Source organism: Anabrus simplex, chromosome 5 (genome assembly GCF_040414725.1).
Source record: "Anabrus simplex isolate iqAnaSimp1 chromosome 5, ASM4041472v1, whole genome shotgun sequence".
Lineage (NCBI taxonomy): Eukaryota > Metazoa > Arthropoda > Insecta > Orthoptera > Tettigoniidae > Anabrus > Anabrus simplex.
In genome coordinates this window covers 190,690,250-190,704,541 of record NC_090269.1, presented here as the reverse complement: position 1 = coordinate 190,704,541, position 14,292 = coordinate 190,690,250, and the positions used below count along the sequence as shown (strand labels likewise).

Genomic DNA, 14,292 nt, shown 5'->3' with positions numbered 1-14,292 from the left:
TCAGTGACGCTGATAAAATGTTAGGTAATGATTTCAATCAAATACGGTATAAAATGCCATGTCAAAAATTCCATCCAATTCCAAAATAAAATATGACTGATGTTTTAAAGGAAACAAAATCAAGCTGAAAATGCACCTGGAAGAGAATAGGGTAAGTTAGTCCTGTTCTCAAATCAGGCCTATTATTTTCATAGAATATCCCGTACTTTTGGTGACATGTCCCTTATTTCTTGGCAATCCTGCCTCCTGGTACCCAACACATAATTAATATTTTGCACGTTCGCATCATGAACGGTGGAATTTTGAGATCTGTAGGTAAACTACAGTTTTAATAATGGCGAAATGTAGTTCCTTCAAACGGTATTAACCCCAAATAATATAATTTCTATTGTTGTCACTGTAAACATGATTTAATGTACTCAACGTGTATCACATACAACACATTAAAACAATTCCAAAACTAAACATGTAAAACATTTAATAAATAGAAATGTACACGTAATACTTTACAATATCAGCTACACGGTAATTTACAAATATTTTACTGTACGTCTTAATTCTAAAGTGAGTATTTCGAAGTTCAAAATAAATTGGGCAGTCTAAAGAAATTCCAAACCTTTTCTCCATTTAACGTATGGAGTTCAAAACAACAGCAAACCTGAAATAAGATCTGCAAATAATGGACAACATAGTAGAATACAAGTTGAAAATCAAGGAAAGAAAAACCAAAGATCATTGATAGGGACAGTATTAAGCCTGATATATGAATGGATGGCACAAATGATTTTATATGCTTCAGAAACAGAACAACAGAACAGTTCAAGGTTTTAGCGAACAGAAAAGGTTGCTCATAAGGAAAGAAGAAAATTTAAAGAGAGGTCAATGGCTTCTCACCAAGGCCGAGGTTCAAATTCAGGTTGATGCATGTGGGATTTTTGAAACGGAAGGTACGTCCAAGTTGTTCGGATTCCAAGTAAAACTGGAGGTCTCGTGGCTAGGATCACGATATCTCCAGGCACGTAGAAGTATGGTCTTACTTGATTTGAAGACATATGTGGAGATTTCTTTGTAGAGGAGGACAAGAACGACCGAAAACAAAAAGATACAGGCTGGAAGCATTTGATATTTGGTGTTGGAGAAGGCTGGAGGACAGTTCGTGCAAAGATAAAGTTAGGAAGATGCATTACGATTTGAATAAAACAGATGAGTAGCCGGGTCTGTTACAAAACATGAATGATAACCGAAACAAAAGGACGGATAATTAGTACGACACCATAGTGTAATCATATAATGGACAAGAAGCCATTCACTATACCACTCGGCTATCACATCTCTCTTTAAATTTCTTCCTTTTTTCCTTTTTATAGGAGCAAGGGAAGTGATGCGGAGGGTTAATATTCTACGAATCATTTAACTGAGAACAACAAGTTAGTGCAACGTGAAGGAGCTAACACTGGATAGGGAATTTTCAGGAGTCAAATTGTTCGCCGGAGGATTAAGGATAGAAGAAGGAAAATATTATAAAAGCACCGAACACAGTTCGGAACTCTTCTTAAAATAGCCTCAAATTTTAAAGCTTAACAATATCAATATTTCTTACAGTTCTGCCATATCAGTGGATCGAGGAATTTCTTGGAGATGATTACAATATCGCCGTAATTATTTATTCAATTTGGACGTAATCATTTTCCACGCGGATCATGCCCTAATGACACGTCGAGTAGTGGTAACCATTTAGCACACTATTTCCATACATGGAAGAGTGATTAGCTTGTTGAATGTTTTTCTGCTTTTTAAAGGGGCCTAACATCTAGGTCATCGGCCGCGCGATTATCATCGTGGAATATTAGCTGTTATTTTATTTGAACAACCAAGGTTCGAATTCCACTGGATCCCCTCTCCTTTTTCACCAACGTGACCGAGATTTGATTCCCAGCCAATACAAAATGTGAATTTTAAAATGAAAAATTAGTGGTTTTATATTTCAGTAGTTCTCAACAGAATTACTCGTTGTTTGTACAACACTGTCGTATAACCGTAAGTATATTTCGGCAGTTGTGGTTGCATGAATATCCTCAATCTTTATATCAGCAGATATTACTGCATAATAAATACAGGGAAAATTTAGTATTACCTTGTTATGTGGACCTCAAACATGAAGACGTACCACTTGTGATCTTTAAAGCATTGTCATACTGTGCATCAAGGACAGATGTGGAAGAACGAACGAACGATGTTCGAAATGGTTAATACCGACGTCACCAGAACTGTACAAAATCTACATAAATATGTACAAAAATGAAATAAAACTATCAGCTTAATTATGAGTATTTTGTTTGAGTGAAATAAATCAGTAATCAATAACAAAATTTTTAAGGTAACACAGAAGATAATGGCGTATACATTGAAGCTTCAAAATATACGTTAGTCAGTGAGATAAGTGATCCGTCTCGCTGGCTGCCGATTCACGAGTTCTACAGGTAGGTAGGGGTGATGGTGAAAATTATTGTTTAAGGGAAGTACAACTAGGCAACCATCTCTCCTTCAACACCAATCAGAAGGCAAGAACCAACAATGAGGATATCTAATGTAACTTTCCAGTCTGTCGAACACACAAGTTCAATATAAATAACACACTATAACATACCTGTAAAAACACACTACTAAACAAGGGATAAAAATACAATAATTTGTTTTCTACAGGTATGTTACGAGTGTAATATTTATATTGAACTTCCGTGTTCGACACACTGAAAAGCTTTTAAGTTACATTTGACTGAGTCGACCCTGGAAAGTATGGCTTCCTTCTTAACAAAATGAGGATATCGGCAAAAGCAAGGGAAAGGCCCCGAAGGACGTCGAAAGGAAAGACTTCCTAGGCCTCGCAAACTTCATACAGTTGGTTCAGAAGAAAACAAGTATTGACCAAGAGAGGTCGGATAAAGAGAATGAAATGGAGGAGTCGATGTAATAATGCCAGACCCAGATAGGGGCCCCATGGTCAACAATCCACTCTCCCAATTTGTGAGCTCCTAGGTCAGCGATATGCTATAAGTAAATAAATTGTATATCCTTTATCTTAATAAGGCTTAGGCGTGTTGGAGGTGAAGAAAGCGATTAATTAAACAGGCGGAGAGAGATAGAGATTGCCTAAGAACCAAAGTCGTATGTGCAGTAGCTGGCAAGTTATCAGACTGTTTGTAAACTTTCCTCTTTACTTTCATTATCTGTCTACTGGTGTAGGTTCCCTTTATCGTCAGTGTTACGCACTCCATTGATTACAGACCTATTTCTTCTTTTATAACATTCCAGAACTCAACCGCCGTATAGCTCTTATATGCCATTAAATTCTAGTTCTCCTTTTATAATAACTTCAGTACTGTTGATAAAAGATTGAAAATTCACCACAAAGTGGATGAAACTCAGGTGGTATCTAGAGAGCTCTGAAACTTGTGGGTAGAGAAATCTGAATTAGACCGTTTAACAATTCCTTCCAGTGTAGTGAAAGACATCCAAATATCAGAGATTGTAATATCTCCACAGGCCAATCTAACAACCTCTGATTTGTTCACCACAGCCAGTTACTAAGTGTAACAAGCACAGCTGTTCCCAACAGCGCCACGGACAAAGAGCTACGCTCCACTCCACCACCGATGGAGTTGTCCTCCCCCTCCCCCATGACCCTGCACTGAGTGTCCCTCCAGGTCCTGACATTGCCCTCACTATCCCGCGCCAAGAGGCACAGCTCCAGTTTCTTGTTCTTGGGCAGTTCCTTCAGCACATAGCTGCGAGTGGTGTAGGTGAGGTCCTTCTCCAGGATGGGCTGAGTGCGTTGTGCAGGCGACTCTGGGAGGGGGCGCACCACCAGGTAGAAGTCTCCGACATCCTCTCTAGTGGGCACGTACCATGACAAAGATATCTGCCCTTGTTCCGTCCTGAAACACAGTTGCTAGTAATAACACTTAAACACTGCATCTCATTTTCTAACTTAACATTACAAAGACCAGTGCCATAATCTTATTTTAAAATAATAGTAAATGTCTGAATCGTAAAGAAGTAAAACATTGTGGAACTATTCGGGATCCGAGAAGTCGAACAATCTGATTCGGTAAAAAAGTTATTAATTGGGGCCTTGATATTATTTTTAAAGTGGGTTTGAGGGGCTGCCTTAAAACCTAGACACTGAGCTTTGAAGAGTTACTGTTGATGTGTAGTCCATTATTACACAAAATATGAATATAATTCTTAATTTTTTCACAAGAGTAAATTAAAATGGTGAACCGCCAGAGCTTGCAACCTGAGCTTGAAAGTATTTACTTAGCTAATGGTACAAGTTGAACCGCGCACAAATTGGGAAAGAACATGATGAAAATACACAATGGATAATTTAAAAACAGAACAAATACTGTATAAAAAGTGAAAGGTAAAACACAAAGTGAAAACTGAAAGAGCAATGTGCAATACAGAAAGATAAATACGTAAAATTAAAAAAATGCAAGATATAAGAAAATACATAAATTAACAAATGAAATTCCGACTCGTTGGCTGAACGGTCAGTGTACTGGACTTCGGTTCAGAGGGTCCCGGGTTCGATTCCCGGCCGGGTCGGGGATTTTAACCTTAACTGGCTAATTCCTCCGGTACGGGGGCTGGGTGTATGTGCTGTCTTCATCATCATTTCATCCTCATCAGGACGCGCAGGTCGCCTACGGGAGTCAAATAGAAAGACCTGCACCTGGCGAGCCGAACCCGTCCTGGGATATCCCGGCACTAAAAGCCATACGACATTTCATTTCAACAAATGAAAAATGTGAACTAATGTAGGACGTCTAGTTGTTGCAGCCACTGAATAGCCGTTGTTGACGCTATCTGAATGTCGTCGATAGTTCCGGAGAAGGCTCTATGTGGGCATCTGGAGGTGATATAAAGAATTGTCTCGAACTGTTCACCACGGTCACAGATTAGACGAGGTCGAAGACCCAAAGCCACTTCTAACGTGCCCAGTGCGCTGTCTGTTTAGTAGAACCCATACACTCCGCGGAAGATTAAATCCGGGCGGGGGCTGAGTAGAGTCACAGATCGATTTCCATTCATCGGGGGCCTTAGTACTCCATTCCAGGTTCGCATTTTTTACCCAGCAGCAGGGTAGAGTGCCTAGATTTCAGTCGGCATGATGCGATTCTATGGATGATTTCGTGAATTGGAAGTGATTTACTGGCCTGTATTTCATTTGCTTCTCAGAGAAGATTGTTCAGGTGGCGAAGACCTGGTGGAAGTGTGTGGTTAACGACTGGAAGCCAGTGTAGTGGGGTTGATAATCCGCATTGTCTTATTCAGGACGGAGTCTTGGAGTTGCTGCTATTCAGCCGGACGGAAGAGCACCATTCCGCTGTTGTATACATCAGAATTAGCGTAGAAGTAGGTAAAGTTGTTGCTTTAGATCCCCATGTGCTGCCAGATAGCTTAGATAAGATGTTTTTTGTACTTGGTTTGACTGCAGGGTTGGAGACATGTTTACTGTATGACACTGTCCGGTCCAGGGTTACACCAAGATATTTAGGGTTTGGGTCGTACGGTAAAATTTTGCCATGGAGGATCACTTTCAAGGAGATCTAAGCGATTGTCTTACTCACATGAAAGCGGGATGTTTCTGTTTCGCTTGTGCTACATGTCAGGTGCCAGTTTTGAAAGAAATTCGTCAGAAAGCAGAGATCTTTCGTTAACGTGTCCTCAAGGCTGTTAATAATTGTGTGTTGGGATGGCTATGCAGATATCACAGGCACGCCACCTTTTCTGGGATAGTGTAAGATAAACACCGAATAACAGAGGGTCTAATACGGAACCTTGCAGGAGTCCATTGCATAGTCTTCTTGATTTGTTCAGGGTATTGTTCATGACTATTGAATTATTCTATCTCAAAGCATGCGATTGATTAGATTTGTAATGTTTTTACACTGCAAGTTTTAAGGAGTTTATACATTAACCCGTCTCTCTATACAGGCCATTAGCAGCAGTGAGATCTGTGAACACTGCACAGTATCTTAGCACCTCTTCAAATCCATCTTCAGTGAATATTGTCACAGCAAGTACTTGGTCTTCGCAACTTTGTTCCCATTTCAATCCTGCTTGTTCTGCGGGGAAGATCTTAAAAATGGCTCGACTGTTTCTGTTGTAGATCAAGCTTTCCAGTAGCTTGTAGGTTTGGCTTTATAGTACTGTGGGAGCATTGGGCTGTTTTTCAGGTTTTATGAAAGCAATGATCCTTGATCTCCTGAACTCCGGTGTGCTGGATGGATGAAAAGAAGTCTGCAAGCCATTTCCCAGTGTTTTACCACAGGGAACGAGGAACTCGTTGTGAATGTTGTCAAGGCCTGGTGCCTTAGCCATTTTTCAGCTTTGAAGGGCCATACAACATCATATGAGATGAATGGTGATGCTAGCTCCAGTAGGCTTTACAGGAGCACGTTTATTTTAAGTTTCACAGGTTTCTTCTGATTACTTTGGAACGTACTTTGTCTGATTTAGCCCTGAACATCTGAACAAATCGGTCTGCTATTCTGTCTGGAGCTTGGATGTTAAACCCGATACGCGATGAAAGATTAGCAGTTAAGCTTAGTGATTCTATGAGAATGTATAATTTGAAATCGATGTTAAAAAGAGTAATAAGTGTAAAAGTTACTTACTTGCGCAGGTCTCTAAACTTGAGGTCGGGACTGACGTCAAACTCAGGACGATCTTTCTCCGTGTCTCGACCGTCGCATGTCATCTTGTCCTCGGAGACCGAAGCGAGATTATGTCCAGAGAGGAAGTCTGGACTTGAACACAAGACGTGCTCCCAGGCGGCGGACAATGTTGTCTGGGCGGCCATCCAGCGTCGAAGAGGCCGTGCATGGCAGTTGCATGCCAGGTCATTGTCTGGAAAGAAGGTAAGGCTTGTTTAGATACCAGGCCAGTTTATAACTACACTTTAGTCTACTGATACTATTTACAGAGAAATAAAACAGAAAATCAAAACAAGCGCTTCTTTTACGTAATTAGCAAGAAATTAAGATAAAATGTTTGAAAGAGGTCTTGCTGTGAATCCTAATGACGACTGCTGGTTACTTTCCCAATAGTTCCATTATAAGGAGTCAAGAAACCTGAGTATCGTTAGTGAATTGATGAGCGAGTTTCCCGTTGCTTTCCTTACTGAGCCAGATGGTGCTATTTCGTATTAGTCTCCTAAGCCCACCGAAATGTAACACCATCTAACTCTACCAAATACATTTTCAAATCATTCACCACCAGGACCAGGAATTTCATGGAACAATAGCCACAATTGTGAAGGGAGAGTTGCATAAATGGTAAGAGTTATAAAATGTTGTATTCCAAGTATCTGTGCAAATCTCAAAGCAGAACAATCGTGCGGGCAAAGGGATACTAGATGGAATTTATTTACATACTTGTCCATTACTAACTTACATGCATATCACCAGAGATGGATGTGGACTGAAAACGCAAAAGGATGAGAAGGATGAATTTAATGACAGAAAGTGATAATCACCTGGAATATAAAGACACATACAAAGTAAATTCAGAGTGGTCGTAGCGGGTATTAATTGAAGAATTTTTCATTTCTGCGCCCATTTAGCATTTGTACAAGTTACAATCATTTATGAGATAGACAAGCCTAAAGACGGGGATTTTAGACGATGATTTCTGTGAAATCACACACACACACATACACACACACACACACGTCTCACTTCACCCATACATTATATCTAGATAGTCATCCTGTATCATTTTGAATTTAGGACAAGGGTTTAAGACTTCATGTTCTTCCCGATTCAACGTAATTTTTCAGTTATAGACCATTTAGGTGCTGAAATTACCTAATTCACTGACTTCCTCACAGCTGCCACGAAAGCCGTAAAGTAGTTAAGTGAATTATATATTTCTTTTCCCGAGATGGTACATTCGATTTTGGCTGAGGTACACCATCATCATCGACCAGGGCTCGAATCTCAGCCATCCGAATGGATAGGCAGCAGCGAAGCCACTCTGCTAATCATATACTGTATACATGTATACGGCGAAGAAGTAAGACGTAATACACCAAAACAAGGTCTACCCACGTATGCCTTGCTTCGCTCTCTTAAACAAGGCCTTTATGCCTCACAGATCACTAGCCTGTCCAAATTTCTTTCACTCGTACCACACAACACAACAGCAGTAATACATTACCAACACCCTGTATTTTACCAACATTTCGTCGTTATTTTATTAATATATTACCCGTAACAAGCACACACACTCGCCATAAACATTCATTTTAAAAAGCCAGGTGAGCGTGAGTATACTTGCTGGAAACTCGCCGCCATCATCATTTTCAGTCATAGGAGCGCCCTAGGGGTCGTGCCGTTTTTCCCTGGTTAACAAAGCAGCTAGGCCTGCTTTAAGGGGACTATAAAGAGTACAATGGCATTAGGAGGCGTCTGTGAAAGTCGATCACCTAAGCCTTCCCTCACTGTTGTTAGTGTTGTTGCTGGTGGGATCCCGAATAACATCACTGTTAGCTGTTAACGAAAACTTAGGTGTAACTGAAAAGATGTACTAGGTAAATGAGGAGTGAGATGGTTTCCCGTTTGCTTTCCTCACTGAACCAGATGTTTGCCAGGCAAACTGAAATATACGAATGAAAGTAACAAGTTTGTTCCTGCCTATACCAGAATAAATGACGAACTGTGTCTCACCAGAAATGGACCAGGACTTCTCTCGTTACTAAGGGAGAACTCTCAATGTGACCCTTAGTATTCAAGTTTCGTTTATAGGAAAGGAAGTTAGAGTATGGAATAACTTACCTAAGGAGATGTTCAACAAATTTCCAATTTCTTTGAAATCATTTAAGAAAAGACTAGGAAAACAACGGATAGGGAATATGCCACATGGGCGACTGCCCTAAATACAGATCAGTAGTGATTGAAGTGCATTAAAAAAGGACAGTCGGCTCTGTTATGTGGATAGTGAATCACTTAGCTGCTCATCCAAAGATTTTAAGTCTGGGATAAAGTCTGGAACGGGATTAACTCAACCCTGTGACAATAACATCTGTGGAGCTGCCTGGTTTGAGAGGCTGAGGGTCCACTCAAGTAGGCTAAACAGTATGAGAAAGGATATCTTCAAGCTGACCATTTTCCTCTCAAATGCCTTCACACAACCTGGCTGGTGTACAGTTTGTTGGATCAAGTCTTTTAATGCAGTTTATATACCACATACTTTAATTATTATTAAAAATGAAGGATGGATTTGTCTTCAGCATTCAACTATGGCAGAACTAATCATATACGGTGTAGGGTAGATAGATAGATAGATAGATAGATAGATAGATAGATAGATAGATAGATAGATAGATAGATAGATAGATAGATAGATAGATAGATAGATAGATAGATAGATAGATAGAGAATGTACACCGTGGGGACTGCATTCTTGTTAGGGGACGGCTACTAACAATCATTAAACATTTCGTACCTGCACTACGGACTAATACCACCAAATACCTAGCTATTAATATAAGGAAAGAACCTCATCGAGATAATAACATTAATGAGGTGGTAAAGAAGGGTTATAGATCTCTTCATGTGGTTGTGAGAATATATAAGGGCTGTAGTAAGCATGTAAAGGAGACTGCGTACACGTCTCTGGTAAGACCGCAACTGGGGACCCACACCAGGATTACTTGATTCGAGAAATGGAAAAGATCAAAAGGAAAGCACCACAATGTGTTATGAGTGATTTCTGACAAAAGAGTAGTGTTAAAAATATGTTGTAATCTTTGGGCTGAGAGGACTTGAGAGTAAGGTGACGAGCTGGTCGACTAAGCGGTATGTTCCGAGCTGTCAGTGGACATATGGCGTAGGATGACAGTATTACACGAATAAGCTTGAGTGGGGTTTTTAAAAGTAAGAAATATCATCATCTTCTCTCACCAATTCGATTCAGTATCTCTTCATTCGTGATTCGATCTACTCATCTCATCTTCAGTAATGTTTTGTAACACCACATTTCAAGAGCTTCCATTCTTCCTTAACTAGTCATTATCCATACAGTGTCGTCTTTCTAATTCTTATATCAAAATTCGAATTGAGCAAATTTCTTTTCTTAAGGAAGGCCTTCCTTGCTTGTGATAGTCTGCATTTTATGTCCTCCTTACTTCTGTCATCATTAGTTATTTTGCTACCCAAATAACACAATTTTCATCTACTTCCTTTAAGACTTCATTTCCTAATCTAATATTTCCTGCATCACCTGACTTCATTGGACTCCACTCAATTACTTGTGTTTTGGATTTATTTATTTTCATCTTGTACTCCTTCTCCAAGACTGCGTGTTCATACCATTCAGCTATTTCTCCATATCTTGAGGAAATTCAGATAAAATAACAGTATCATCGGCAAATCCACGGAAAACCGTCTGTTGGCAGCACTGAACATGATTTTCCGCGATTTCGAATCTGGTATTGATTTCTACATCCGGATCCCAGATGATGATGATGATGACGATGATGATATAACAACGGGAGGTTATAATTTTTATTTTCTGTTATCATCAGGCTATATTCTAGGACATGAACGGGCAAACCTGCATCACTCGATAAGCAACTCCCAAAGCCAGCAAACATCACGTACTTGGGAACGAACTGGTAGATATCGATGAGTGTAGTGGCTGTTTCTGATTCTTAGGGGGGAAAAGTACTTAAGCTGTCAACTTACATTCGGGATATAGGGGGTTGGAACCCCACTGTCGGCAGCCCTGAAGATGGTTTTCTGCGGTTTCCCTTTTTCACACAAAGCAAATGCTGGGCGGCTGTACTTTAATTAAGGCCACGGTCCCTTCCTTCACACTCCTAGCCATTCCCTGTCCCATCGTCGCCATAGACGTCAGTGTGGCGTGCACCAAATTGTAAGTTTAAAGCAAAGTATACTTAAAACTACAGCAAAAAATAAAATAAAATTGCAAGATTTTAGCTTTTCTTCTACATTTGCAATTTTTACAAAAATATAAGTTTATGTCAGTTAAAGCTATTTTTCAGCTTCACTCAGCCTACACGAGAAATGAGTACCAGGTTAATTCCTAGGGGCAAAGGCGGCCGGTCGTAGAGCTAACCACTTTACCCCATCAAGCGCCGAGGACGCCTTTACCTTCCACCGCTCCAAGCGCCTCCATGGCCTGTACGGAGATGAAAAAGAAAGCTATTTTTAGTTGGGCGAACAGATGGTTTCCAATCAAACGTGATCTGTATATTTGGCATAGCATAGTCCATTTGTGAAAACAGTTGCTCACAAGAATAACATTTATTCTATTTAATAGAAGCAAATAATGTTGTACATTGTCTCTGTGAAAACCTATTACACTCTTTAAGCGAAAATACAAATGACGTTGTTTCGTTTGGAAACGCAGAGGAACTCTTCTGACCATCCATCTTGAAATTTAAGTTTAGTCGCTGCTTTCGTTGGTTATGAGAGTGTCATGACGGCATTTCAACTGGAACTGCACCGCCATCGACCATTGACTGGTATTCGGATTTACGGAAGAGGGACGTATTGACTGAACCGAAACCCATGTCTTACAGTTTGCGCGAAGGAAAAGAGCCCCTTGTTCGTGAACCAGTAAATGCCCATACATGCTCTAGCATTACACAGGTGTTGTTTGTAGCATTGTTGAGACGGCTGTGACATAATAACGTGAGATTCAAGGCAGATGTACTACTTCTATAAACCACACCCAAGGTCGGTCCACGATGAACGACAAGCAGCCAAAGTGTTGTCGATGTTTGAATCCACTTATGTATGTGAACGGCTTTTTCCGTCCTCAGAATTACGAACGTAAGACTACGATCGACTTGACGTAGCCTGTGTAAACATGAAAAGCATTTTTAAGGGTTCCCGTCAGTCCGACAATATTGTTCCTGATATCACTGACATCACTGCAACACTTCTGAGCCAAAGTTGGCAGGCTCGATCCTGGCTCAGTCCGGTGGTGGTATTTGAAGTTCAGACCCGTGTCAGTAGATTCACCCACATGTATAAGAACTCATGTGGGGCAAAATTCCGGCTCCTCGTTGTCTATAAAATCCGTAAAAGTAGTTAGTGGGACGTAAAACCATTATTATTATTATTATTATTATTATTATTATTATTATTATTATTATTATTATTATTATTATTATTGCAAGACAACGAATATTGAAAAAAATAAAAAAGGTGCTATGGTATAATTTTGTTCTTCAAAATGCCACATATAGGAAACAGACTACACCGACTAGTACAGTCGACTGGGAACCACAACTAGCGTGGAGTGGGGGGCGGGCCTTTCCAACGCAAGCACTTCGCACATTTCACCGTGAAGTGCACAGTGGTAAGCACAGTGACTGGCCCTGACCTGAAGCCATAATGAAATGAACAACACTGCTCGTTAGTCACCTAATACTGATAATGCTATGTTCCAGCATACTCACCTGTGTATAAGAACTCTGTTCCATTCTCCACCAAAGTCATGAGGTCCGGAGGAAACTCCGACATGCGGTTGTGTCTGACGTCTACCAATCTGATCTTGGGTTGAAGAGACTTGAGCTCTCTGACAGGCAGCCTCGAAAACTTATTGTGTGACATATAGAGGGTGGTGAGGTTGGGTGGTGGGCCGAACGACTTGTCGGGAAAATTCGTCAGGTCGTTGTATGAGATGTCCAAGACTCGAAGAGCGGAGAGGTTGCCCAGCACATCTAAAAACACAGTAATTATGACACTTTACGCAAAGACATAATATGGATAGGTTAGACAACAAATGCCTTCTCAAGTTGAGTGCCAATGAAACAGATTATTTTATTTTAATCTGGATTGGATTGGATTGGATTGGATTGGATTGGATTGGATTGGATTGGATTAGATTGGATTGGATTTATGAAATAATCCTACTAGGAGCTCAGCAAGCTATGTTTTGAAGTACCATCAGTTAAATGTAACTTAAAAGCTTTCCAGTGTGTCGAACACAAAAGTTAAATAAAAATAATTTATATAACATACCGGTACCTGTAAAAATAACACATTATTAAACAAGGGATACAAACACACACTATTAAACAAAGAATACTGGCCATGACTACCACCTCCCCAGTCCTAGCCGTTCCGATCCCCCTATCGCCGAAAACCCTCGATGTGTTACTACGACGTTAAACGAGTAACAGAAAGAAAAACCCACACCTGAAGATAGGGTCAAAACTTATAAAATGAAAACAACAAGAAACTGTCTACATTTTCATTGCAAATTTCACGAGAATAAAATTGCACAATCTACCGAAGAGACCGATTACTATGATACGAGGATAACTACTGCTTCATACTGTTCTTATAAAACGTTTACAGAGAGTTGAGTCTACATCACAGTAGTCTATAAATTCGTATAGTAAATGGAAAACCGTATTTTGAATTAAAACTTGAGGATGCTGCTCAAAACGCCCAATAGAACAGTAGCTTGACTTACAGGTTGATTATTCTTCCACGTCACGATATCGTTTTGAGAATGATGAACGATATTTTCAGTACATATAATTACTGAACATGAACTTGTGTCCGTTTTTTTTTTTTTTTTTTTTTTTTACCAGCAGAAGAGAAATGTTAGTAAATCAACGCTTGGCTGTGAATACGTCATTCTTCTTCAAGACAAGCACAGAACTGGTTGTAAACCCTGAATCCTCACTCCTCTTCAAATGCGGAAATTCCGTTTAAAAATTCTGTGTATCAGATTGCAGAGTGCTTACTTTCTGAGTCCATATCGCCAAGCTCGATCCAGGTGCAGTTCGGCGGTATTGAGATGTGTGCTACCTCGTCTCGGCAGATTTATCGGCATATAAAAGAAATTCTTGTACCGCTTTTTGCCGCACTTGTGAGGTCTTTGGCCCTGTTTTACAGCCAGATAGCATTCCTAACACCAACCCTACACGGAGGGATGTAATCACTATTGTGTGTTTCTGTGATGGTTGGTAGTGTAGTATGATGTCTGAATATGAAGAGGAAAATATTGGGACAAACACAAACACCCAGTCCCCGAGCCAGGAGAATTAATCAGATGCGATTTAAGTCCCCGGCCCGGCCAGGAATTGAACTCGGGACCCTCTGAACCGAATGCCTCAACACTGACCATTCGGCCAAGGAGTCAGATGTAAAAGAACTTCTGCGGGACTAAATTTTCGGCACCTCGATATCTCCGATAACCCTAAAAGGAGTTAGTAGGACATCAAACCATTAATATTGT

The 14,292-nt window shown here is 40.2% G+C and overlaps 1 protein-coding gene across 1 annotated transcript in view; it reads right to left on the bottom strand.

Moving 5' to 3' along the window:
* Positions 1 to 221: 221 nt before the first annotated feature.
* The window catches only part of conv (convoluted), a 167,285-nt gene continuing 153,214 nt past the window's right edge, over positions 222 to 14,292 (bottom strand). Inside the window, exons 11-13 of the mRNA XM_067148423.2 lie at positions 12,500 to 12,763; positions 6,684 to 6,915; positions 222 to 3,935 (exon numbers count right to left, since the gene is read on the bottom strand). Of these exons, the coding sequence (XP_067004524.2) occupies positions 3,569 to 3,935; positions 6,684 to 6,915; positions 12,500 to 12,763 (863 nt within the window). The 3' untranslated portion in view covers positions 222 to 3,568. The remainder of the gene's footprint in view (positions 3,936 to 6,683; positions 6,916 to 12,499; positions 12,764 to 14,292) is intronic.